This window comes from Oncorhynchus mykiss, chromosome 5 (genome assembly GCF_013265735.2).
Source record: "Oncorhynchus mykiss isolate Arlee chromosome 5, USDA_OmykA_1.1, whole genome shotgun sequence".
NCBI classification, from domain to species: domain Eukaryota; kingdom Metazoa; phylum Chordata; class Actinopteri; order Salmoniformes; family Salmonidae; genus Oncorhynchus; species Oncorhynchus mykiss.
Window position 1 is genome coordinate 86,350,645 of NC_048569.1, and position 26,660 is coordinate 86,377,304.

General features: G+C 45.6%; 1 protein-coding gene and 1 long non-coding RNA gene across 3 annotated transcripts in view; one reads left to right on the plus strand and one right to left on the minus strand.

Moving 5' to 3' along the window:
- Positions 1 to 697: 697 nt before the first annotated feature.
- raver2 (ribonucleoprotein, PTB-binding 2) overlaps positions 698 to 26,660 on the minus strand; it is a 195,871-nt gene continuing 169,908 nt past the window's right edge. Inside the window, exons 9-15 of one of the 2 annotated variants that reach the window (XM_036978624.1) lie at positions 26,292 to 26,584; positions 25,114 to 25,222; positions 24,692 to 24,849; positions 23,115 to 23,213; positions 20,265 to 20,393; positions 18,926 to 19,141; positions 698 to 2,114 (exon numbers count right to left, since the gene is read on the minus strand). In XM_036978624.1, the coding sequence (XP_036834519.1) occupies positions 1,974 to 2,114; positions 18,926 to 19,141; positions 20,265 to 20,393; positions 23,115 to 23,213; positions 24,692 to 24,849; positions 25,114 to 25,222; positions 26,292 to 26,584 (1,145 nt within the window). In that variant the 3' untranslated portion in view covers positions 698 to 1,973. Of the gene's footprint in view, positions 2,115 to 18,925; positions 19,142 to 20,264; positions 20,397 to 23,114; positions 23,214 to 24,691; positions 24,850 to 25,113; positions 25,223 to 26,291; positions 26,585 to 26,660 lie in introns of both variants that reach the window. The other variant, XM_036978623.1, reaches the window with a different exon arrangement.
- On the plus strand, positions 14,095 to 18,296 carry LOC118964680. Its single transcript, XR_005051884.1, has 4 exons — positions 14,095 to 14,503; positions 14,883 to 15,086; positions 16,854 to 17,045; positions 18,121 to 18,296. It is a non-coding gene; the product is annotated as an uncharacterized LOC118964680 (long non-coding RNA).

Genomic DNA, 26,660 nt, shown 5'->3' on the forward strand with positions numbered 1-26,660 from the left:
TGACCTGCCTGGGTCTGCCTTTTACAGACACTGAGACAGCTTCCTACAGTCTCTCTCTCACACACACACACACACACACACACACTTCTAAGCATTGCCTTTTAAAGATGTGGTTGAAGCTAGCAATCAACTGGCTGGAAAAGCCAAGTCCAACATACACACACACACAGTACAAGTAAAAGTATGGCTCTAAGCCAGTGTAACACAGCACTGAAAGGGTTTGAAATATGTTACAGCTTTGCCCGTTAAGAGCATGATATAGGACACCACTAAAAACATCAGTATTTCAAGTCACGTGACACAGGAGAACGCTGCTTTTTCAACTCAGAGTGGAGGATGAAAACGGATAGATTAGAGAGAGATTAGGGATCAGAGAGAAAAGGAGAGGAAGAAAGATGAAAGGAGAGAAAGAAACTGACAGTTTGATTGTAGCACACTACACATTGAGCGGCAATGCCCTTGTGTGCCCTCATGTTGGCATTGTGATATTAATTGGTACAGTAGCTGTTGTTATTGCCTGGGTCTAAGGCTGAAGACCTGAGCCAGTACTTAACATGGTGCTAAAGCCTTCATCCCATGCCCTCCGTACCTCTAAAACCCCCCCGTCAGTCCACAAGGGTTGGGTTTCAGTGCTTTTTCACTTTACCACAGGGGTAGTAGGCAAGCCTGGTCCTGAAGTGCCGCAGGCACGTTTTTGATGTAACCGACCTGCAAGACCAGGTGTGTTTAATTTAGTCAATCACTGAACTGATCAATTAGCTCAGTTGGTCAGGTGTGGTGCCTAGTTGGAATAAAATCCTACAATACCTTTAGCACTCCAGGAACAGGGTTGCCTACCCCTGCTGTACCACGTAAATCTCAAGGTGATTCATTTAAATTTGATTCATGGCTTGATGAAAATTGACGGTCATCTTTTACTTTCTGAATTAACTGAATCCAAATGGAAATTACTCTGAGATAATTCAACATGGCTACTCTCCTGTTTCATTTCTAATGGCAGTTTATGAAGCAGTATTAAAGTTGGTTGGTTTGTGTCTCCACAGCGCTTCCCGTCCAGAAAAGTCATTTAAAAAACAGCAGAAAAAGAAGAGGGGAGCCTTCTGTTCCTCGACTGAGCCACTGTTCAATGGCCCCTACAGAAAACGACAGCCATTATAAACAGTAAAAAGGTTTCCACCCTGTAGCTATCATACACAGAGCCATAAGAAGAAGGCCTAGGTCTTGGAAATGTCCATCCACTAGCTAGTTATAATACATGGCTATATCGACCCAAAGAGGTGTCCACTCAGTGACTATTGTCATGTCTATAAGGTACCAAGTTAGGTGTCCATTCATTTCCTAGTACACCACACCAATAGGAGTCTATAAGTGTCCATTGTTCAAGGTTAAAAGCAGTGATGAGACATCCCTCACCCTGTGTCTCTGAGTTTCCAGGGTAGCCCTGCCTTCTTCTACCCTGTGAATGGCTGATCACTCCTACACTTACGACACAACACGCACGCACACACTACATCAAGGTCTCCACAAAGAGAGAGATAAAAGGAGAGCTTAGGCAATCAGAAAAAGAGAAAAACACGTCAGTTAAAGTGAGTCATCAAATCAACTCTGTCTGCAACACTGGCCAGTTTCCCCCGTTTGTAGAAAAGCGCACAGAGAGATTAGAAACAGAGTGATAGAAACAGAAAGAGAGGGAAACCTGACTACACACTGACTGGCCTCCAACAAGGCAGACTGACTGACCCTAAAATACAGAAGCAGCTCACATACATTAGAAACAATGTCCATTATTAGTCAAGAAACATTTACACCAACTGAGTTAAGGCTTTAACAGGACAAAAGCAACATAGTGTGTGTGTGTCAGTCTGCCTTGTGTGTGTGTCTGTGTGTATACCAACATAATACAACACTAAAGCTGAGACTGTGTATGTACTGTATGGTTTAGGAGATAGGGTGCAGGGGTTCAGAGGTCATCTCTAGATCCTCTTCTTCTTGAAGTAGTCAGCGTACTGACCCCCCAGCCCCTGGGAGTGCTGACCCACGTACGCCCCCTCTGATGTCATATTGTGCACGGCCAAGTGAGGGTACTCCCGCTTCTGCCCCCGACTCGTCTGATTCTGAGAGAGAGAGAGAGAGAGAGAGAGAGAGAGAAGATCAAAGATCTCATTCCCCCGAGCCACAGCCTTTTCACCCCGCTACCATCTAGAAGGCGGAGAAAGTACAGGTGCATCAAAGCTGGGACTGAGAGACTGAAAAACAGCTTAATCACTACCGGCTACCACCCGGTACTCTGCCCTGCACCTCAGAGACTGCTGCCCTATGTACATAGTCATTGAACACTGGTCACTTTAATAATGTTTACTCTTTTATCCACTTGATATGTATATACTGTATTCTAGTCATGGCTCATCTTATATAGCTACTGCTGTACATAACTTTTCTATTCATATACTGTCTATACACACACCATTTATACATGTTTACTACTATTCCAGACTCTAACATTGCTCATTCTGATATTTCTTCTTTATGTAAATGTTTGGAAGGGGTATTGCTAGATATTAAATGTTTGGAAGGGGTATTGCTAGATAATAAATGTTTGGAAGGGGTATTGCTAGATATTACTGTACTGTTGGAGCTGGAAACACAAGCATTTCACTGCACTTGAGATAACATCTGCAAATCTGTGTACAGGACCAATACACTTTGATTGTTTTGATTTGAGAGAGAGGGTAATGGAGAGAGAAAGAGAGATATGAGAGAGAGCAAAAAGATGATGAGAGTGAAGGATGAAGAGAGATTGAGTATAGTATCGCAGAAGTTCAACGCTATAGCACTATTTATATTTACTTAAAGCAATCTTCCCCCCCAATTGATGCACAGACAATGCCGCCCCAATATATCCAGACAATACCGCCCCAATAGATCCACAGATGATACTGCCCCAATATATCCAGACGATACCGCCCCAATAGATCCACAGATGATATCACCCCAATATATCCAGACGATACCGCCCCAGTAGATCCACAGACGATACCGTACCAAAATATTCAGACCATACCGCCCCAATAAATCCAGTATATACAGTGCATTGCGAAACTATTCGGCCCCCTTGAACTTTGCGACCTTTTGCCACATTTCAAACATAAAGATATAAAACTGTATTTTTTTGTGGAGAATCAACAACAAGTGGGACACAATCATGAAGTGGAACGACATTTATTGGATATTTCAAACTTTTTTAACAAATCAAAAACTGAAAAATTGGGCGTGCAAAATTATTCAGCCCCCTTAAGTTAATACTTTGTAGCGCCACCTTTTGCTGCGATTACAGCTGTAAGTCGCTTGGGGTATGTCTCTATCAGTTTTGCACATCGAGAGACTGAACTTTTTTCCCATTCCTCCTTGCAAAACAGCTCGAGCTCAGTGAGGTTGGATGGAGAGCATTTGTGAACAGCAGTTTTCAGTTCTTTCCACAGATTCTCGATTGGATTCAGGTCTGGACTTTGACTTGGCCATTCTAACACCTGGATATGTTTATTTTTGAACCATTCCATTGTAGATTTTGCTTTATGTTTTGGATCATTGTCTTGTTGGAAGACAAATCTCCGTCCCAGTCTCAGGTCTTTTGCAGACTCCATCAGGTTTTCTTCCAGAATGGTCCTGTATTTGGCTCCATCCATCTTCCCATCAATTTTAACCATCTTCCCTGTCCCTGCTGAAGAAAAGCAGGCCCAAACCATGATGCTGCCACCACCATGTTTGACAGTGGGGATGGTGTGTTCAGGGTGATGAGCTGTGTTGCTTTTACGCCAAACATAACGTTTTGCATTGTTGCCAAAAAGTTCAATTTTGGTTTCATCTGACCAGAGCACCTTCTTCCACATGTTTGGTGTGTCTCCCAGGTGGCTTGTGGCAAACTTTAAACAACACTTTTTATGGATATCTTTAAGAAATGGCTTTCTTCTTGCCACTCTTCCATAAAGGCCAGATTTGTGCAATATACGACTGATTGTTGTCCTATGGACAGAGTCTCCCACCTCAGCTGTAGATCTCTGCAGTTCATCCAGAGTGATCATGGGCCTCTTGGCTGCATCTCTGATCAGTCTTCTCCTTGTATGAGCTGAAAGTTTAGAGGGACGGCCAGGTCTTGGTAGATTTGCAGTGGTCTGATACTCCTTCCATTTCAATATTATCGCTTGCACAGTGCTCCTTGGGATGTTTAAAGCTTGGGAAATCTTTTTGTATCCAAATCCGGCTTTAAACTTCTTCACAACAGTATCTCGGACCTGCCTGGTGTGTTCCTTGTTCTTCATGATGCTCTCTGCGCTTTTAACGGACCTCTGAGACTATCACAGTGCAGGTGCATTTATACGGAGACTTGATTACACACAGGTGGATTGTATTTATCATCATTAGTCATTTAGGTCAACATTGGATCATTCAGAGATCCTCACTGAACTTCTGGAGAGAGTTTGCTGCACTGAAAGTAAAGGGGCTGAATAATTTTGCACGCCCAATTTTTCACATGCTGTTGTGCAAATGGAATAGACAACAGGTGGAAATTATAGGCAATTAGCAAGACACCCCCAATAAAGGAGTGGTTCTGCAGGTGATAACCACAGACCACTTCTCAGTTCATATGCTTCCTGGCTGATGTTTTGGTCACTTTTGAATGCTGGCAGTGCTTTCACTCTAGTGGTAGCATGAGACAGAGTCTACAACCCACACAAGTGGCTCAGGTAGTGCAGCTCATCCAGGATGGCACATCAATGCATGCTGTGGCAAGAAGGTTTGCTGTGTCTGTCAGCGTAGTGTCCAGAGCATGGAGGCACTACCAGGAGACAAGCCAGTACATCAGGAGACGTGGAGGAGGCCGTAGGAGGGCAACAACCCAGCAGCAGGACCACTACCTCCGCCTGTGTGCAAAGAGGAGCAGGAGGAGCACTGCCAGAGCCCTGCAAAATGACATCCAGCAGGCCACAAATGTGCATGTGTCTGCTCAAACGTTCAGAAACAGACTCCATGAGGGTGGTATGAGGGCCCGACGTCCACAGTTGGGGGTTGTGCTTACAGCCCAACACCGTGCAGGACGTTTGGCATTTGCCAGAGAACACCAAGATTGGCAAATTCACCACTGGCGCCCTGTACTCTTCACAGATGAAAGCAGGTTCACACTGAGCACATGTGACAGACGTGACAGTCTGGAGATGCTGTGGAGAACATTCTGCTGCCTGCAACATCCTCCAGCATGACCGGTTTGGCGGTGGGTCAGTCATGGTGTGGGGTGGCATTTCTTTGGGGGGCCGCACAGCCCTCCATGTGCTTGCCAGAGGTAGCCTGACTGCCATTAGGTACCGAGATGAGATCCTCAGACCCCTTGTGAGACCATATGCTGGTGCGTTTGGCCCTGGGTTCCTCCTAATGCAAGACAATGCTAGACCTTATGTGGCTGGAGTGTGTCAGCAGTTCCTGCAAGAGGAAGGCATTGATGCTATGGACTGGCCCGCCCGTTCCCCAGACCTGAATCCAATTGAGCACATCTGGGACATCATGTCTCGCTCCATCCACCAATGCCACGTTGCACCACAGGCTGTCCACGAGTTGGCGGATGCTTTAGTCCAGGTCTGGGAGGAGATCCCTCAGGAGACCATCCGCCACCTCATCAGGAGCATGCCCAGGCGTTGTAGGGAGGTCATACAGGCATGTGGAGGCCACACACACTACTGAGTCTCATTTTGACTTGTTTTAAGGACATTACATCAAAGTTGGATCAGCCTGTAGTGTGGTTTTCCACTTTAATTTTGAGTGTGACTCCAAATCCAGACCTCCATGGGTTGATAAATTTGATTTCCATTGATCATTTTTGTGTGATTTTGTTGTCAGCACATTCAACTATGTAAAGAAAAAAGTATTTAATAAGAATATGAGATTAATAAGAGAATGAAAGGGGCACTCCTACATGATAACGACAGAACATAAGGATAATTTACTAATCTTACCTAAGTCATTGTTTAGAATAGGCAAGGTTGGGGGGATCACGTGACCCTTGGACGAGATGGCCGCATGAACTAAGAGCTCCGCACAAGTAGTTTCCAATTCCTAATCTTACCTCCACTCCAAGTTCACACTCATTTAGCTTTAGTAAGAAAAAGTCATGGCGGCTACAAAAGGCGACACTACAGGTGACATTTTTACCCGGACTCGAGTATTAGCGACGGAAAAAGCCTCCAAGAAGAAGCTAGCTTCAGAAAAAACTAGCGCCATTAGCCAGGAGCAAGAGAACCCGCTCCCCCACGAGGCACAACGAATGCCAACCTCGCACTCTGTCGAAGACATCCTTTCTGAGTTGAGATCCCAACAGAACTAAACACTAAATTAGATGCCATTAACTCTCAGCTCAGTGCGATAGGGGGCAAGGTGACAATCCTGGAAAACGCTTTGCCTGACATCATCAACAAGATAACCATAAACACGGGGCGCCTGGACGAGGCAGAGGGGCGAATCCTATCCATGGAAAACTTATTGACAGATGCCATGGAAACAATAGCATATGCTAAAAAGAAAATCGAGCATCTGGAAGAGAAAACAGAGGACCTGGAAAACAGGGGGCGAAGGAATAATTGTGTTCTATTCAATCTGGGCGAAAAAGAAGAGGGAAACATGCCACTGATCCGCTACCTGCAAGACAAACTTCCCGAGTGGCTCCACATGTCCACCGACAGGCCCATAGAACTCGAGAGAGCTCACCGAGCACTGAGGCCCCCACCAGCAGCCAGACAATCACTGCGCCCAATCACCATACGTTTCCTGAGATTCACCGACACGAACGAGTCCTACAGGCGGCGAAAAACAACACCATCACAGTGGGAAACGCCAAACTCGCTTTACACCAGGACCTGTCAGCTGGAATAGGACCTGTCAGCGCCGAGAATTTGACGAAGTGAAGAAATGCTCCATTAACCGAGGCATCTTCAGGGGATTCAAATACCCAAACGAGCTCAGGATTCTTCACCAAGGAGCCTTGCGACACTTCAAAACTCCCGAAGAGGCAAAACGTTTTTTGAAAGACAATCCTGGCCAATGAGAAACAGACCAATGACTAAATGCGATTAATGCCATTACTAAAGGAGGTAAGACGACATATAGCCGATATCCAGAGACCCACCCCCTAAAGGTCATTATAGCTGTCCAATTTATATTTATTTTCCTTTAACTGAGAGTGATGGGCTTTATAGCCTAACCTAGGCCTACTAATGTTTCAGCCTACTTTTATTTCCCTGTTTTTTTTTTTGTTGTTGTTGCTATTATTACTTGGGGTTCCCTATGTCCCTCGGGGGAGGTATATGTAGGCTTGGCTATTGATTTTATTTTTCTCCCCTCTTTTACTGTGGTCTGGACGAGGGCAACTATGTTATTTACTCAATGCGGGGTGGAGAGGATGAGGCATTTCTTTGGAGGGGAGAGGGAGACGTTGTGCGTTGCTAACTGTTCCCGGTTTTTGTTTTATTCGGAACACAGAATTGAGACTGAGCGGGGGGGTAATAGATCCAACGGGATGTGTCGAGTTGTTTGGGAACTCGGCTGGGGTGTTCAGAGATTATTATTTTATGTACACCATTTATTTTCCTTTTATGTGAACGCAGCTGTAATTACTATCCATTTTTACCCAACGATGACTTGCACTAAAGTTCGATTACTGCTCGATGACGATGACTAGTACCTTGAATCTATTGACATGGAACTGCCATGGTCTAGGGCATGCAATAAAACGAAAAAAGATACTATGTGCTCTAAAAAAGGAAAAAGCAGACATCGCACTATTACAAGAGACACACCTCTGTGATGCTGAACATGCCAAACTCCGCAGAGCTTGGGTGGGACAGGTGTATTTCTCATCTTTCAAATCAAACAGTAGAGGCACAGCCATACTTATCCATAAAAATGTTCCATTCATAATTGACAAAAACATATCTGATCCGGAGGGGAGATTTATTTTGATAACTGGGTCACTATATGGTCAACCAATTACTATATTAAACATATACGCCCCTAACACAGATACAGGAAAGGGTGGGGCTTTACAGGAGTGCTGATTGGTCTGCGCGGTCTTATTTTGGGAGCAATATTCCTAAATACACCATGACCAATCTGAGAATTCAGAAGGTGGTAACTTGACACATAGTTAGACGATGAGGATTTTGTATTAACCAAGCATAAGTGATCACTTGATCTGGATAAACAGGAAGTGAGAGTGGAGATTGGGAAGGATGTCTCAGTGGAGTTCTATGTAGACTAAATGGGGTCTCTGACTACTTGGCAGTCTAGGACTATGAGCCATTATGGAAGATATCTGTACAAGTCCCTGTGTAGTTCATGGAAACAGGTTATAACTCACACAGAGAGAGAGGGCAACATAAATCCACATACCCTGTATGGAAGAAGATGGAGTATAGTGAAAGTAAGGGTATCAGTTAATAACCTAGTGCCATTCCGGATAGAAGAAGTTAGGACAGATGATAGCTCTATAGTCAGCCAGAATACAAGCAGATCCCCTGACAAAGGAGATACTGACCGTGGAGTTGTCCAGAGCCAAGGGCCGGTGTGGATAGTTCAGATGAAAGATCTTAAGGAAGTGATTGAGGTAGAAATGGGTTATGGGGATTCTAACTTATGGTTAGAATGGATTCAGTATGAAGCCAGATCAGTAGTGAAAGAAGAATGTTAGGCCTGCGCCACAGCAAAACATCAGTTGATAACCATTCCCTTTCCATTTGATGGAATTGATTCAAAAACGTGGTCAGATGCTAATCTACAAGACTGTTTTGCTATCACAGACTGGAACATGTTCTGGGATTCTTCCGATGGCATTGAAGAGTACACCACATCAATTACGGGCTTCATAAAGAAGTGCATCGAGGACGTTATCCCCACAGTGGTTGTACGTACATACCCCAACCAGAAGCCATGGATTACAGGCAACATTCACACTGAGCTAAAGGTTAGAGCTGCCGCTTTCAAGGTGCAGGACTCTAACCCGGAAGCTTACAAGAAATCCTGCTATGCCCTGCGACTAACCATCAAACAGGCAAAGCGTCAATATAGGGCTAAGATTGAATCATACTACACTGGCTCCGATGCTCGTCTTATGTGGTAGGGCTTGCAAACTCTTGCAGACTACAAAGGGAAGCACAGCCGCGAGCTGTGCAGTGACACGAGCCTACCAGACGAGCTAAATCACTTCTATGCTCGCTTCGAGGCAAGCAACACTGAGGCATGCATGAGAGCATCAGCTGTTCCGGATGACTGTGTGATCATGCTCTCCGTAGCCGAAGTGATTAAGACCTTTAGACAGGTCAACGTACACAAAGCTGCGGGGCCAGATGGATTACCAGGACGTGAGCTCCAGGCATGTGCTGACCAACTGGCAGGTGTCTTCACTGACATTTTCAACATGTCCCTGATTGAGTCTGTAATACCAACATGTTTCAAATTTATTTTTTTTATTTTTTTTATATAGCCCTTCGTACATCAGCTGATATCTCAAAGTGCTGTACAGAAACCCAGCCTAAAACCCCAAACAGCAAGCAATGCAGGTGAAGAAGCACGGTGGCTAGGAAAAACTCCCTAGAAAGGCCAAAACCTAGGAAGAAACCTAGAGAGGAACCAGGCTATGTGGGGTGGCCAGTCCTCTTCTGGCTGTGCCGGGTGGAGATTATAACAAAACATGGTCAAGATGTTCAAATGTTCATAAATGACCAGCATGGTCGAATAATAATAAGGCAGAATAGTTGAAACTGGAGCAGCAGCACAGTCAGGTGGACTGGGGACAGCAAGGAGTCATCATGTCAGGTATTCCTGGGGCATGGTCCTAGGGCTCAGGTCCTCCGAGAGAGAGAAAGAAAGAGAGAATTAGAGAGAGCATATGTGGGATGGCCAGTCCTCTTCTGGCTGTGCCGGGTGGAGATTATAACAGAACATGGCCAAGATGTTCAAATGTTCATAAATGATCAGCATGGTTGAATAATAATAAGGCGGAACAGTTGAAAAGCATACCACCATACCACCTTTCAAGCATACCACCATAGTCCCTGTGCCCAAGAACACAAAGGCAACCTGCCTAAATGACTACAGACAAGTAGCACTCACGTCCGTAGCCATGAAGTGCTTTGAAAGGCTGGTAATGGCTGACATCAACACCATTATCCCAGAAACCCTAGACCCACTCTGATTTGCATACCGCCCAAACAGATCCACAGAGGATGCAATCTCTATTGCACTCCACACTGCCCTTTCCCACCTGGACAAAATGAACACTTATGTGAAAATGCTATTCATTGACTACAGCTCAGCGTTCAACACCATAGTACCCTCAAAGCTCATCACTAAGCTAAGGATCCTGGGACTAAACACCTCCCTCTGCAACTGGATTTTGAACTTCCTGACGGACCACCCCCAGGTGGTGAGAGTAGGTAGCAACACATATCTGCCACGCTGATCCTCAACACTAGAGCTCCCCAAGGGTGCGTGCTCAGCCCCTCCTGTACTCCCTGTTCACCCATGACTGCATGGCCAGGCACGACTCCAATAGCATCATTAAGTTTGAAGATGAGACAGTGGTAGGCTTGATCACCGACAACAACGAGACAGCCTATAGGGAGGAGGTCAGAGACCTGGCCAGGTGGTGCCAGAATAACAACCTATCCCTCAACGTAACCAAGACTAAGGAGATGATTGTGGACTACAGAAAAAGGAGGACTGAGCACGCCCCCATTCTCATCGACAGGGCTGTAGTGGAGCAGGTTGAGAGCTTCAAGTTCCTTGGTGTCCACATCAACAATGAACTAGAATGGTCCAAACACACCAAGACAGTCGTGAAGAGGGCACGACAAAGCCTATTCCCCCTCAGGAAACTAAAAAGATTTGGCATGGGTCCTGAGATCCTCAAAAGGTTCTACAGCCGCAACATCGAGAGCATTGCTACTCTGGTTGCATCACTGCCTGGTACGGCAATTGCTCGGCCTCCGACCGCAAGGCACTACAGAGGGTAGTGTGTACGGTCCAGTACATCACTGGGGCTAAGCTGCCTGCCATCCAGGACCTCTACACCAGGCGGTGTCAGAGGAAGGCCCTAAAAATTGTCAAAGACCCCAGCCACCCCAGTCATAGACTGTTCTCTCTACTACCGCATGGCAAGCGATACCGGAGTGCCAAGTCTAGGACAAAAAGGCTTCTCAACAGTTTTTACCCCCAAGCCATAAGATTCCTTGCTCTTTGCTTATTGTGCCCCCCAACCCCTCTTTTACGCCGCTGCTTATCATGTATGCATAGTCACTTTAACTATACATTCATGTACATACTATCTCAATTGGGCCAACCAACCAGTGCTCCTGTACATTGGCTAACCGGGCTATCTGCATTGTGTCCCGCCACCCACCAACCCTTATTTTACCCTGCTGATACTCTCTGTTCATCATATACAGTGCCTTGCGAAAGTACTCGGCCCCCTTGAACTTTGCAACCTTTTGCCACATTTCAGGCTTCAAACTTAAAGATATAAAACTGTATTTTTTTGTGAAGAATCAACAACAAGTGGGACACAATCATGAAGTGGAATGACATTTATTGGATATTTCAAAGTTTTTTAACAAATCAAAAACTGAAAAATTGGGCGTGCAAAATTATTCAGCCCCTTTACTTTCAGTGCAGCAAACTCTCTCCAGAAGTTCAGTGAGGATCTCTGAATGATCCAATGTTGACCTAAATGACTAATGATGATAAATACAATCCACCTGTGTGTAATCAAGTCTCCGTATAAATGCACCTGCACTGTGATAGTCTCAGAGGTCCGTTAAAAGCGCAGAGAGCATCATGAAGAACAAGGAACACACCAGGCAGGTCCGAGATACTGTTGTGAAGAAGTTTAAAGCCGGATTTGGATACAAAAAGATTTCCCAAGCTTTAAACATCCCAAGGAGCACTGTGCAAGCGATAATATTGAAATGGAAGGAGTATCAGACCACTGCAAATCTACCAAGACCTGGCCGTCCCTCTAAACTTTCAGCTCATACAAGGAGAAGACTGATCAGAGATGCAGCCAAGAGGCCCATGATCACTCTGGATGAACTGCAGAGATCTACAGCTGAGGTGGGAGACTCTGTCCATAGGACAACAATCAGTCGTATATTGCACAAATCTGGCCTTTATGGAAGAGTGGCAAGAAGAAAGCCATTTCTTAAAGATATCCATAAAAAGTGTTGTTTAAAGTTTGCCACAAGCCACCTGGGAGACACACCAAACATGTGGAAGAAGGTGCTCTGGTCAGATGAAACCAAAATTGAACTTTTTGGCAACAATGCAAAACGTTATGTTTGGCGTAAAAGCAACACAGCTCATCACCCTGAACACACCATCCCCACTGTCAAACATGGTGGTGGCAGCATCATGGTTTGGGCCTGCTTTTCTTCAGCAGGGACAGGGAAGATGGTTAAAATTGATGGGAAGATGGATGGAGCCAAATACAGGACCATTCTGGAAGAAAACCTGATGGAGTCTGCAAAAGACCTGAGACTGGGACGGAGATTTGTCTTCCAACAAGACAATGATCCAAAACATAAAGCAAAATCTACAATGGAATGGTTCAAAAATAAACATATCCAGGTGTTAGAATGGCCAAGTCAAAGTCCAGACCTGAATCCAATCGAGAATCTGTGGAAAGAACTGAAAACTGCTGTTCACAAATGCTCTCCATCCAACCTCACTGAGCTCGAGCTGTTTTGCAAGGAGGAATGGGAAAAAAGTTCAGTCTCTCGATGTGCAAAACTGATAGAGACATACCCCAAGCGACTTACAGCTGTAATCGCAGCAAAAGGTGGCGCTACAAAGTATTAACTTAAGGGGGCCGAATACTTTCGCAAGGCACTGTATGTATAGTCACTTTAACCATATCTTCATGTACATACTACCTCAATCAGCCTGACTAACTGGTGTCTGTATGTAGCCTCGCTACTTTTATAGCCTCGCTACTGTTATCTTTCACTGTCTTTTTACTGTTTTACTTCTTTACTTACCTATTGTTCACCTAATACCTTTTTTGCACTATTGGTTAGAGCCTGTAAGTAAGCATTTCACTGTAAGTAGGTTGCATTTCACCTGTTGTATTCGGCGCACGTGACAAATAAACTTTGATTTGATTTGCCTGCCTTGACCTGTCATTTACCTGCCCCGGTGGTGACAATAAACATTGTTACTTCACACAGTCTGCACCTGCGTCTTACCTTGATTCCTGACAATTAAGAAGGAAATTCCACAAAATAACTTTTAACAAGGCACACCTGTTAATTGTAATGCATTCCAGGGGACTACCTCATGAAGCTGGTTGAGAGAATGGCATTAGTGTGCAAAGCTGTCAAGGCAAAGGGTTACTACATGATATATTTTAATTTGTTTAAAACTCTTTCTGGCTACTACATGATTCGTGTTATTTCATCGTGTTGATGTCTTCACTATTATTTAACAATGAAAAAAATAGTAAAAAATAAAGAAAAACCCTTGAATGAGTAGGTGTGTCTAAACTTTTGACTAGTACTGTAGATGTAAATCTTTAAGAGACATTTTTTCAACTCAAGTCTCTGAGTAAATCGACCCACTAGGCTGTCTGCTCATCTCAGCTCATTCTCCTACTCTCCCTCGCTCAAACGTCACACACTGCTACTACGGCCGTCCAGGATAATGCATCTAGTACCACTACAAATCTCTTGTCGACAAATGCAGGTAACATAAATGGTAGTAGCATCTGTCGACAGACTGTGGGATGGAAAACTTATGTCACTGATTATTTGGACAAGTCACAATTTCACAGGTGCTTGCATCTTTCGTATTTCGTAAGGGGACATTATGCGTCTAGACTTACCAGATCCTGGCTGAGAGTCTATGTTTAGAGGGATGGAGACTTTGCTAGTCTCATTAGTATATTTTCTAAAACGTCTCCCCCAGAACTTAATCGAGCATCTGAAGCAATTCCGCAATATTTTAGTTCTGGGTGTCTGAGTTTAAGAAACTACTAATAGTACTAATAATATGATAGTACTGGACTACTCCTAGTACTGGCTCTGGTCACAGCCCCTCCTCTGCATTGCAGGGGCGGTTCCTCCTGCAGGCAGAGGAGGGTCGTTAGTGATTGGCGCCACCTGGGCTCAGGGTATTTAAACTGCTTCAATAACCACTCTTCTCTCTCTCTCTCTCTCTGCTCCTACAGCTATGATCCTGTTTTGTTTGTTCCTTTGTAGTTTTATGTAGTTTTCACTCAGTCATATTCACACATCCCTGCACTTTACATACACCCTACATTATGATACTTTCACACCTCATTCCTTTTTCTTTGTTTAAAGTTAATAGTTTTTGGTTTATAATAAATAACCTTTTTGATTGGCCTATTGTTGTTCGTGTCCCTTCATTTTTGCCACAGGCTATGAGCCGGCCTGTGACAAGTGGGGGCTCATCCGTAAGTTAAAGTTAATTGTACTTTAGTCTTACTTTACTATTTTAGTTTACTTTAACATTTTGTCATAGTTGGTTAAGGTTTTGTCTAGATTGTCTTTGATACGTTTGTTTATTTGTAATTTGGCTTATTTGATTATTGTTTTGTAGTTAACTTGGGTTAGTTTAGTTCAGATTGCCACATTTTTTTTGTTTGAGGGGATGTTTTGGTTGGGCCAATATTGTTGAAGAGAGCGTTGAGAGCCATGTGTTCTTTTGGTTCAGTTAGCTTGGTAGCTAAATTTGGTTAGCAATTCACTCTGGGTTTTGTTCAGGTGGGAGTCCTCTCCTGTTCAGGCTTATCAGCGAGTGTCAATAGGAGGCTCGTGGTGTTTTTGTTTTAGGTGGCAGTGAACGTGGGTAGAGCATCCCTTTCCCTTTTCCCCTACATCTGCTCGGGAGCACCTCCGTGGTTATGGGGGGGGCCGCCAGTTTCTGGTTGTCTTTTCCACTCCACCACATGTGACTTCACGAAGACCAGAGCCAGTTAGTTGTTTTTGGAGGATAGTGGGGTGTGGCTCCTGTCCTTGAACCCAGACTGACAACAGGTGAGTTGTTTTTTTTGGAGCATTTGTAATAGTTGTATTGGTTGAGGAAGATGTCTTCCATTCTGAGTAGTTTTGTTCAAGCTCCTTCAGAGGTAGCCTTAGAGTTGTGTACTAAGGAGCAGTTCATTGAAATTGCTGAACATTATCAGATATATTTTTTTATCAACAATCTCAAAGAGACTTAACACTAGATTAAAGCAGGGTCTTAGGGAAAATGGTGTTTTTTGGGGTCAGTCTGCTAGTAGTGAGGGTGCAAGTTTTCAGTCGAGCCCTTCATTCACTTTTGAGCAGCAAACGTTTTTAGTTTTTGCTAAAGTTAAATCAGCAGTTCTGAAGGTCTACGAGCTTGTGCCAGAGGCATATCGTCAACGTTTTCGTTACAGGAAAAAGTTAGATTCACAAACCTATTCTGAGTTTGTTCGTGATTTGACTACTTTTGAGGGTCTGGCTAATATGATTGTGTTAGAACAGTTCAAAATGTGTGTGTCTGACCAGGTTGCTGCATACATGAATGAACGTAAAGTCTCCAAGTGATGCAGCAGTCCTTGCAGATGAGTACAGGCTAACATTTTGAGTCAAACAGTGACATGTACCATAAAAATAACTTTACTCCTAGGAATAGTAGGTCACCTTTTTTTGGAGCTTCTTTCCAAAGGCCTCAGCAGAAGTTTGGGTCTGGAAGACGTAAAGCACTGGTTAATGCTAATACCTGTCGCTACTGTTTAGTTGAAGGACATTGGAAGACTTAGTGTTTGGTCATAAGGTGCGTGGGCCTTTAGCAGTGTTGCAGGATGGTTGTTTGCCTGAGGAACCACCTCAGAACCTGATTGACGATGTAAATGGTTTTAGGTTTAAGTTGTATAGGGCTGGTGAACTGGCGAAAGAAAAACTAAAATCCTCTCAACGGAAAATGAAACTGAAATATGACGGACAGGCTGAGCTGCGTGAGTTTAGTCCCGGTGATCGTGTACTTGCTCTTCTGCCTCCTGTAAGTTCACCTTTTCAGGCAAAATACTGTGTTGCATAAAGTGTCAGATTTGAACTATTTTATTGAAACCCCTGGTCATAGGAAGTCCTCTAAATGATGCCATGTGAACCTGTTAAAATGTTATCACTCCCGTGATCTAAGCAAAGTAGAAGGCACTCCAGCGGTGAGGTCAGCGTTGACTGCTGCTCCAGTCACTGCATCTTGTGGCTTTAATTTGGTGGAGCGGATGAGAAGAGGAGGACGTTAGGGTTTCGGATGAGGTCTTACAAGGTCGGTTGAAAAACTCCCAGACTTTGCAAAACCTTGGGGTTTTGGTAGATCATTTAGACTCTGAGAAATGTGATGAATTGGTAGCTCTTATTAGAAACTACCCTGTTTTGTTTTCTGACACTCTAATCGCAAACCCAGAGATGCTAAGCATATCAAACAGAGATTCTATCGTGTATCTGAGGAGAAGAGATTGAAACTGGAAACAGAGGTGCAGTATATGTTGGACAATGGTATTGCGGAGCCATGTTGTTCAAATTGGGCTTCACCCTGTCTTTTGGTCAAAAAGTCTTCCACTTTCAGACCTTGCACTGATTATAGAAAAGTTAACAATGTTACTAAGGCAGACCTTTACCCTCTTCCTATGATGGGGGACTGTATTGATCAAGTTGGGTCAGCAAAGTATGTTAGCAAATTTGATCTTTTAAAGGGATATTGGCAAGTACCCCTTACCAAAAGAGCTTGTGAGATTGCTGCCTTTATAACTCCATCTGGTTTGTTCTCTTATACAGTGATGGCCTGCGGCTTGCGGAATGCTCCAGCCATCTTCCAGAGGCTAATGAATCGGGTGGTCTCAGGTCTGGAAGGGTTGTCGTGTATTTGGACGACGTGGTTGTCTACTCAGACTCCTGGGAGGAGCATGTTTGGAGAGTGCAAGCCCTGTTCGAAAGACTGGTGTGGGCCAGGCTGACTATTAATTAAATGTGAGTTTGCCAAAGCTACAGTCACATACCTAGGCAAGGTTGTTGGACAGGGTTTTGTCTGTCCTGTGGAAGCCAAGGTCTAGGCTGTGAAGCAGTTCCCACAGCCCTCCACAAAAAAATAACTGATGCGCTTCCTGGGAATGGCAGGGTACTACCGTGCTTTCTGTAAACTTTTCGGTAGTAGTGTCCCCACTGACCAATCTGTTGAAGGCCAAGGCTGAATGTATCTGGTCCACCCAGTGTAAAAGAGGCATTTGATGCAGTTAAGGCTATCCTGAGGTATTTGGCAGCACCAAATTTTGAGAAACCTTTCAAATTGCAGGTAGAAGCGAGTCAAATCGGTGCTGGGGCTGTGCTTCTCCAGGAGAATGATGACAATGTTGAGTGTCCAGTCAGTTTCTAATCCCGGAAATTTAATAAGTATCAGAAAAACTATTCTGTAATTGAAAAGGAGGCTTTAGGTCTCATTTGGGCTTTACAGCACTTCGAAGTCTGTTGGTTCTGGTTTGACCCCTTTAACTGTGTTCACTGACCACAACCCACTTATTTTTCTGAGGTCCCTGCAAAATCCCAACCAGCGCCTGATGCGTTGGGCTTTGTTCTTGCAACCATTCAACCTTGATATTAGACACATTAGTGGTAAGGATAATATCATTGCTGATGCTCTGTCCCGTGCTCCTTTAACTTAGTTTGTATCTTCTCTCTGCTGACCCCTATGGGCTGTTTGCGCCTCTTCTTAAATTGCGACCCAGGTACCAGGGCTGCCGAGTTTGAGGGGTGGACAGTCAGCTGGGTGACACGGGGCTACTGCTAGGAGCCGGGACCGGGTTCCTTTTTGGGGAACTTTTTATTGTTTTGAATATGTTGGGCCGAAATTTGGGTTGAGGGTGGGACCCTCATTTTAAGGGGAAGGGGGGGGGGGGGGGGGGGGGGGTGTCACGGCCCCTCTGCATTGCAGGGGCGGTTCCTCCTGCAGGCAGAGGAGGGTCGTTAGTGATTGGCGCCACCTGGGCTCAGGGTATTTAAACTGCTTCAATAACCACTCTTGTCTCTCTCTCTCTCTCTGCTCCTCCAGGTATGATCCTGTTTTGTTTGTTGTTTTACGTAGTTTTCACTCAGTCATATTCACACACACATATTCACACATCCCTGCACTTTACATACACCCTACATTATGATACTTTCACACCTCATTCCTTTTTCTTTGTTTAAAGTTAATAGATTTTGGCTTATAATAAATAACCATTTTGATTGGCCTATACCTGTTGTTCATGACCCTCTCATTTTTGACACAGGCTATGAGCTGGCCTGTGACACTCTACACTGGGACTACTCTTAGTACTGGCTCTACACTGGGACTACTCCTAGTACTGGTTCTACACTGTGACTACTCCTAGTAGTGGCTCTACACTGGGAATAGCCCTAGTACCGGATCTTCACAGGGAATACTCCTAGTATTGGCTCTTCACTGGGAATACTCCTAGTACTGGCTCTACACTGGGAATACTCCTAGTACTGGCTCTAGACTGGGACTACTCCTAGTACTGGCTCTAGACTGGGACTACTCCTAGTACTGGCTCTAGACTGGGACTACTCCTAGTACTGGCTCTAGACTGGGACTACTCCTAGTACTGGCTCTAGACTGGGACTACTCCTGGTACTGGCTCTAGACTGGGACTACTCCTAGTACTGTCTCTACACTGGGACTACTCCTAGTACTGGCTCTTCATTGGGACTACTCCTTACTTATATCACTGTAGAATGTTTAAATATAGCAGTTGCATTGGTTCTCCAACTTCCATGGTGTTCCTGGAGTTTGGCCATAATGAGTACGGTGTCTCTAACGGAAAGTTCATCACCATCGACATCATGTTACTTACGTAGTAGTACTGGTTCCATTCATTGGTGGCGTGGGCACTCTGGATGTGTGTGGTGGAGCTGGGTGGGTGTGTGGCGTGAGGTGGCGCGGCCATGAAGCCTGACATCATAGGCATGGTGCTGTAGGCTGGCAGGACCGCGGTGGGCAGCACCGACTGGGCACTGCCGTTACTGACTGCATGGAGAGACACACCCAGCGACTTACACACATCAGCCTCCTAGCAGACAGAGAGAAAAAGAGAGAGAAAACAAACACACAAACAGTTAATGAATGCATGGAGAAGCTCACTCAGGGGCTTACTCACCTCTAACTCCTATTATTACACACACACACACACACAACTTCCTTAGTCTTATGACGCGACACCTGCTCTGGTGTGGACAGACAATCTCTCCCAGCAGGATATCTGTGTCCTGGGTTGGGGTGAGGAGTGTCATGCTCCCCAAATAAACACACCAGCATCTAAATACCACAGGCCTTCCACACCGGGGGCCACTGACATACTACTACGATAGATTATACCCCAGGAGGGAGCATAAGAAGAGTACAGGGAGGGGTTATAGGAAGGGGTAGCTTGGGTAGGAGAGCGGGGGTCACTAAAGTCAACCAGAGAGAGACGTGACAAGAATGGGATATAGTGTGAGCTGGGGTATGAGGTTACAGCCAGGGATTGGACAGTGTTGGATGAAAGCTGGGACATGGGAGTCCAAGGTACAGGCTAAGTGATGATGTTAATGTGTATTACATCTAGAGAAAGAAGGGGGAGTAGGGAGTGTTTCGGTGGGCACTGTTGTACCTTTATGGTGTACCTTAATAGTGTACCCTTATGGTGTACGCTTATACATAGAGAAGATAGATTGGAGTTGTGAAGTCTCTGGGACATTGGGTTGGAGGTGTTGACAAACTAGGGTTTGGACATCTGGGGTGTGGCTTTTGGAGGCTTGGTATTCTCTCAAGACCCGGTTCCGATATTAGAGGCTTGACATGTGACTATGTGTCTTAACAGTGACATTGCACTGTCTTAATTAACAGTGACATTGTGCGCTGTCTTAATTAACAGTGTCATTGTGCGCTGTCTTAATTAACAGTGTCATTGTGCGCTGTCTTAATTAACAGTGTCATTGTGCGCTGTCTTAATTAACAGTGTCATTGTGCGCTGTCTTAATTAACAGTGTCATTGTGCGCTGTCTTAATTAACAGTGTCATTGTGCGCTGTCTTAATTAACAGTGACATTGTGCGCTGTCTTAATTAACAGTGACATTGTGCGCTGCGTCTTAATTAACAGTGACATTGTGCGCTGCGTCTTAACAGTGACATTGTGTACTGTGCTGTAGTGTACCTTGGTAGGGTCTCTGTGCTGGTAGACCTGGGGAGGTGGCTGGGTCATCGGAGGCTGACAGTAGTATTGACTGACAGCCTGCATGTAAGAGCTGTAATCCCCATAGGATGGCACCGCCGCTGCCACAGCCTGCTGGAACACAACATGGATGTGTTGCTGTTACGTTCCCCAGTTTCTGTGTTGTAGATTGTGTATTTGAGTGTGTTTCAGGAGATGGCTTCCTGAAATCCCCCAGCAGCTGATTGGTCAACTCCACGATTAATTGGAGAGCTGACCTGGCCCCCTCGTCAGGACGCAGCTGTCTCCAATTTCCAATGCCTTCTGAAGCTACAGTATATAAAAGCCAGTGTTCTGTTCAGAAGAGAGAACATTGCTGGGAGGTCATTGCAGAGAGATTGATTGTGATATAGATCATTGCTGAGAGAGGAGGTTGATGGCTGAGGGGTATAGCATGTTGGTCGTTGGTATGTACTATGTTAGTTGTTGTTGGTAGCAGCTTTGGTATGTTCTGTGTTTGTTGCTTTGTCAGAGCTTCTTTAATGGCCTGAGTTAGTTTTTTTCAGTTTTGTTGTGAAGTGGCTTGTTTAATATTCTGTTTCATTTATTCCCAGGGGGAAGGGGAAGGCACCTAGGGAGTGTTTAGGCAAGATGCCCGCGGGCATACATATACCCGTAGTATATTCACTGTCTAGGCACACTAGATAAGACCTGGGCGGACCACCCCCTGTATTTTGGTTAGGGCACCAGGTGGTGCTAAATTAGGTAAGTAGTGGGTAGGCAGGTAAGATAGGAGAGGGGGCTTTGATATTTACTTTCTTTGCTTTGGTTCCGTCCAGCCCCTTATCCCCATATTACCGTGTGAAGGAATAAATTCCTAGTAAACGGTAAATTCTCTGCCTTTTGTCATCCTTACTCACACCTACAGTCCATACCTCTTTCACTTCACGGAGAGTTGAGTTGTAGCAGGGTGTTGCGTTCCCTCTTCCTAGAGGCGTAACATAATGGGGGCTCATCTGGGATCCTTCCATTAAACCCACCAGACCCTGCTGCTCTCTGGTTAGTGATTGAGGTGTGACGGTAGGTTGTGAGTTTGGGTGACTTGTTTAGTTTGTGTTTTCAGTAGACTGCTGTGTACAAGATGGCTGCCTCAGCCATCTTGGCAGGTGGATAATTGGGAGTCAGTGGGCATGAGGCAGTCATATGCAGACACACAAGCTTCTAAGACTGAACTCCGTGAAGGGCAATAGTTCTGCTTCACGGGTAACGTTTCATGTTGGATGACAGCATATGTGAGATGTGTGTTGAAGGCAGTTATTGTATCACCTGTGTGTAGTGACCCTAATGTGCCAGGTACCGCGTGTGTCGTGACCCTGAGGTGACATACTGTGTGTCGTGACCCTGACGTGCCAGGTACCGCGTGTGTCGTGACCCTGAGGTGCCAAGTACCGTGTGTCGTGACCCTGAGGTGCCAGGTACCGCGTGTGTCGTGACCTGTGTTATGATTCTGATCAGTGTTCCCCTGGGGGATAATACAGTAACTGAGAACACACTACACTGACCTGTGTTATGATTCTGATCAGTGTTCAGGAAAGGCTCTGGAGCAACGAACCACCCTTGCTGTCTCTGCCTGGCCGGTTCCCCTCTTTCCACTGGGATTCTCTGCCTCTAACCCTATTACAGGGGCTGAGTCACTGGCTTTACTGGGGCTCTCTCATGCCGTCCCTGGAGGAGGTGCGTCACCTGAGTGGGTTGAGTCACTGATGTGGTCATCCTGTCTGGGTTGGCGCCCCCCCCCCCCCCCCCCCCCCCCTTAAGTTGTGCCGTGGCGGAGGTCTTTGTGGGCTATACTCAGCCTTGTCTCAGGATGGTAAGTTGGTGGTTGAAGATATCCCTCTAGTGGTGTGGGGGCTGTGCTTTGGCAAAGTGGGTGGGGTTATATCCTTCCTGTTTGGCCCTGTCCGGGGGTGTCCTCGGAGTGGGCCACAGTGTCTCCTGACCCCTCCTGTCTCAGCCTCCAGTATTTATGCTGCAGTAGTTTATGTGTCGGGGGGCTAGGGTCAGTTTGTTATATCTGGAGTACTTCTCCTGTCCTATTCGGTGTCCTGTGTGAATCTAAGTGTGCGTTCTCTAATTCTCTCCTTCTCTCTTTCTCTCTCTCGGAGGACCTGAGCCCTAGGACCATGCCCCAGGACTACCTGACATGATGACTCCTTGCTGTCCCCAGTCCACCTGGCTGTGCTGCTGCTCCAGTTTCAACTGTTCTGCCTTATTATTATTCGACCATGCTGATCATTTATGAACATTTGAACATCTTGGCCATGTTCTGTTATAATCTCCACCCGGCACAGCCAGAAGAGGACTGGCCATCCCACATATGCTCTCTCTAATTCTCTCTTTCTTTCTCTCTCTCGGAGGACCTGAGCCCTAGGACCATGCCCCAGGAATACCTGACATGATGACTCCTTGCTGTCCCCAGTCCACCTGACTGTGCTGCTGCTCCAGTTTCAACTGTTCTGCCTTATTATTATTCGACCATGCTGGTCATTTATGAACATTTGAACATCTTGACCATGTTTTGTTATAATCTCCACCCGGCACAGCCAGAAGAGGACTGGCCACCCCACATAGCCTGGTTCCTCTCTAGGTTTCTTCCTAGGTTTTGGCCTTTCTAGGGAGTTTTTCCTAGCCACCGTGCTTCTTCACCTGCATTGCTTGCTGTTTGGGGTTTTAGGCTGGGTTTCTGTACAGCACTTTGAGATATCAGCTGATGTACGAAGGGCTATATAAAATAAATTTGATTGATTGATCCCCTGGGGGATAATACAGTAACTGAGAACACACTACACTGACCTGTGTGTGCTCCTTGCTATAGTCCTTAGCTTGGCTCTCCTGTGGGGCGGTGCTGTAGCTCTGGGCTTGGTAGTGCTGGTACCACTGCTGCACAGCCTCCTACAATACAATCACGCCCACATTACATTACATTAAAATGACATTACAATCATATAATGTTAATCACATTACGTTACAATGACATTACAAACGCATTACGCTACAATCACATTACGCTACAATCACATTGTTACAATGACGTTACGTTACAATGACATTACAATCGTATTACGCTACAATCACATTACGTTACCATCACATTACGTTACAATCACATCACTTTACTTTACAGTCACATTACGCTACAATAACTTTACACTACAATCACAGTTCGTTACAATAACATGACTTTTAATGGCGTTACGTTACGTTACAATGGCATTACGTTACAGAAAGATGGAAACTGATGGTACTGTAGAAGTAGTTGTGTAGTATGGTGGTTTGGAGAGAAAGAGAGAAAGAGAGATACTGTTCTATTGTTTTATATGGTCTAGCAGTGTGTGGGAGTGGAGCACCAGATGGAACAAAATACACACTCTCTCTCCTCTCTACCCTTACCCATCACTCTCTCTCCTTTAACCCATCTCTCTCTCCTCTAACCCATCTCTCTCTCTTTTAACCCATCTCCCTCTCCTCTCTCCTTTAACCCATCACTCTCTCCTCTAACCCATCTCTCTCTCCTTTAACCCATCACTCTCTCTCCTCTAACCCATCTCTCTCTCCTCTAACCCATCTCTCTCTCCTTTAACCCATCACTCTCTCTCTTTTAACCCATCTCTCTCTCCTCTAACCCATCACTCTCTCTCCTTTAACCCATCTCTCTCTCCTCTAACCCATCTCTCTCTCCTCTAACCCATCTCTCTCTCCTTTAACCCATCTCTCTCTCCTCTGTCTCCTTTAACCCATCTCTCTCTCCTCTCTCTCCTTTAACCCATCACTCTCTATCCTCTAATCCATCTCTCTCTCCTTTAAGCCATCTCTCTCCTCTAACCCATCTCTCTTTCCTTTAACCCATCTCCCTCTCCTCTCTCCTTTAACCCATCACTCTCTCTCCTTTAACCCATCGCTCTCTCTCCTTTAACCCATCTCTCTCTCCTTTAACCCATCTCCCTCTCCTCTCTCCTTTAACCCATCTCTCTCTCTCTCCTCTTCAAGGGGCTTTATTGGCATGGGAAACATATGTTAACATCGCCAAAGCAAGTGAGGTAGATAATATACAAAAGTGAAATAAACAATAAAAATGAACAATAAACATTACACATACATACTCTCTCACTCATATATCTCCTATTGTTCCTTTCTCTCTACCTCTCCCCACTCTCTCTTTTCACTACCCTATCTACCGCAACACACCCCACTCTTTCTCCATCTCTCCAACACATGACACAATTGTGAGTAATTGCAAAAACAACCTGTCTCTATGAGGAAGCATGGAAGACATAATGACTTACTGTGCAGAGCTCAACAGTTTGGGTGTGTGCTCACTCCTGTGTAAACACACGTGTCTGTGTGTGCATGCGTGTGCATGTGTGGGTTACCTGTGAGTATGCCTGGCTGTAGTGACTGTAGTCTGCAGAGGTATCGGTGCTGTAGGGTGCTGGGGTTTGGGAAGCGGAGGGTTGGGAGACAGGGGGCATAGCACTGCTGTACACCCCAACTAGAGGCTGCCCTGTCTGCATTTTACAGGCCGTCGGGGCTGCATGACAGACCAAACAACCACACAGAGAAAACAGTCAAATACACACAGAAAAAGAGGACATCATCTGTAATAGTTAATGTGAGTCATGTTTTAATAACAAGCCCCAACAAGTCATAAGAAACATCTTAAAACGAGCAACATGTCCTTTATACTGGGTTATAACAATGAATGTGTGTGTGCTGTGTGTGCTGTGTGTGCTGTGTGTGCTGTGTGTGTGTGTGTGTGCTGTGCTGTGCTGTGCTGTGTGTGTGTGTGCTTTACCTTGCAGCACCATGCCAGGTAACACACTAGCTAGATTCAGGTATGGATTGGAAGGTAGCTTCATCTCTTTAGGGGGTTCACCCAGGAGAGAGAACTGACTGCTGGGAGCCTGGAGACAGATAGAGATAACATTGGACTTTACCACACTGTTCCCTAAGTAAATAACCAAGTCATGAACAACCCATCGTACTAACGTATCATTAATGCATTCAACAATGCTGTAAATGTTCAAGTCAAAATGCTGTACATCCTTTAAGACTGTGTATCCCGGCTTGCCTCACAGTCAGCCCTCTATATAACTACCTAGCCACCCCATACAGCCGTGTGTATCCCGGCTTGCCTCACAGTCAGCCCTCTATATAACTACCTAGCCACACACACAGAGACAGACAGAGAGAGAGAGACAGACAAAGAGAGAGAGAGAGACAGACAAAGAGAGAGAGAGACAGAGACCGACAGAGAGAGAGACAGACAAAGAGAGAGAGCGAAGAGAAAGAGAGCGACAGACAGAGAGGGATAAAGAGAGAGAGAGAGAGAGCGAAGAGCCAGAGAGAAAATTAACAAGTGAGTGTGTGGGGGGGTGCATTTAAGTTCAATACTGAGGAAACAGACCCTTCAGTGTGTGTGTGTGTGTGTGTGTGTGTGTGAAAGAAGCCAGAGTTTCTGAGGGCTAAGTCCGGCGAATAGGCCCTAGGCCACAGAACACCAACTCATAAACAAATCAGATCTGTCAGAGACAGAGAGGAGGAGGAGGACATAGACAGAAAGGAAAAGAGAGAGGAGGAGAGAGGGAGAGACTGACTGACTGACTGACAGACAGATGACAGTCTAAAACCAGCGAACCCTAGGGCCATCTCTCTCTAGAGTGCTCCCTCAAAGTGAAGGGGTGAAGGAAAGAAAGGAGGAGGTGAGGTGGACGGACAAAAAGACAGATACAGTAGATGGGTAGAGACAGACTGGTGAAAGAAAGAGAGAGAGACAGGAACCAACAGCCAAGGAAACGAGAGGCAGAAGGCAGGGCAGGAGAGCTAGTGCTGGCTGGCAGGAAAGAGAGCTACCGGTGTCTCAGTCAATGCCAATGTGTTGTTGTGTTGTTGTATTGTTGTGTTGTTGTATTGTTGTGCTCTTGTGTTGTTGTGCTGTTACATTGTTTTGTTGTGTCTGTGCTCTATACTCACTCCACTAGCTGGGCTACTCTCAGTGCTGCTGTAGCTGTGTCGGCCGGGCTGGTGGCCCCCTGGAGCTTTAGGTGGTGGGGGACCCAGGTAGTAGCTCTGTCCCTGGGGCTGAGCATTCGCCATGGTCCCAGGAGGGGCTGGTTGCCTGTCAGAGGCTGTGGTGTAGATGCAGGCCTCGTTCTGTTCCCCTCCCACGGCTGTTCCCAGGTGTGTCTGCGCCTGCAGGTAGGGCATCATGCCCGCTGCCGATACTGAGGCCTGACTGGACATTGGCAGGGACTCCTGACCTAACTCTGTGGAGGGGGAGAGAGAGGCAAGAGAGAGAGGGTGGGGGGCAAGAATGGATAGAGGAAAGACACAAGACCTAGT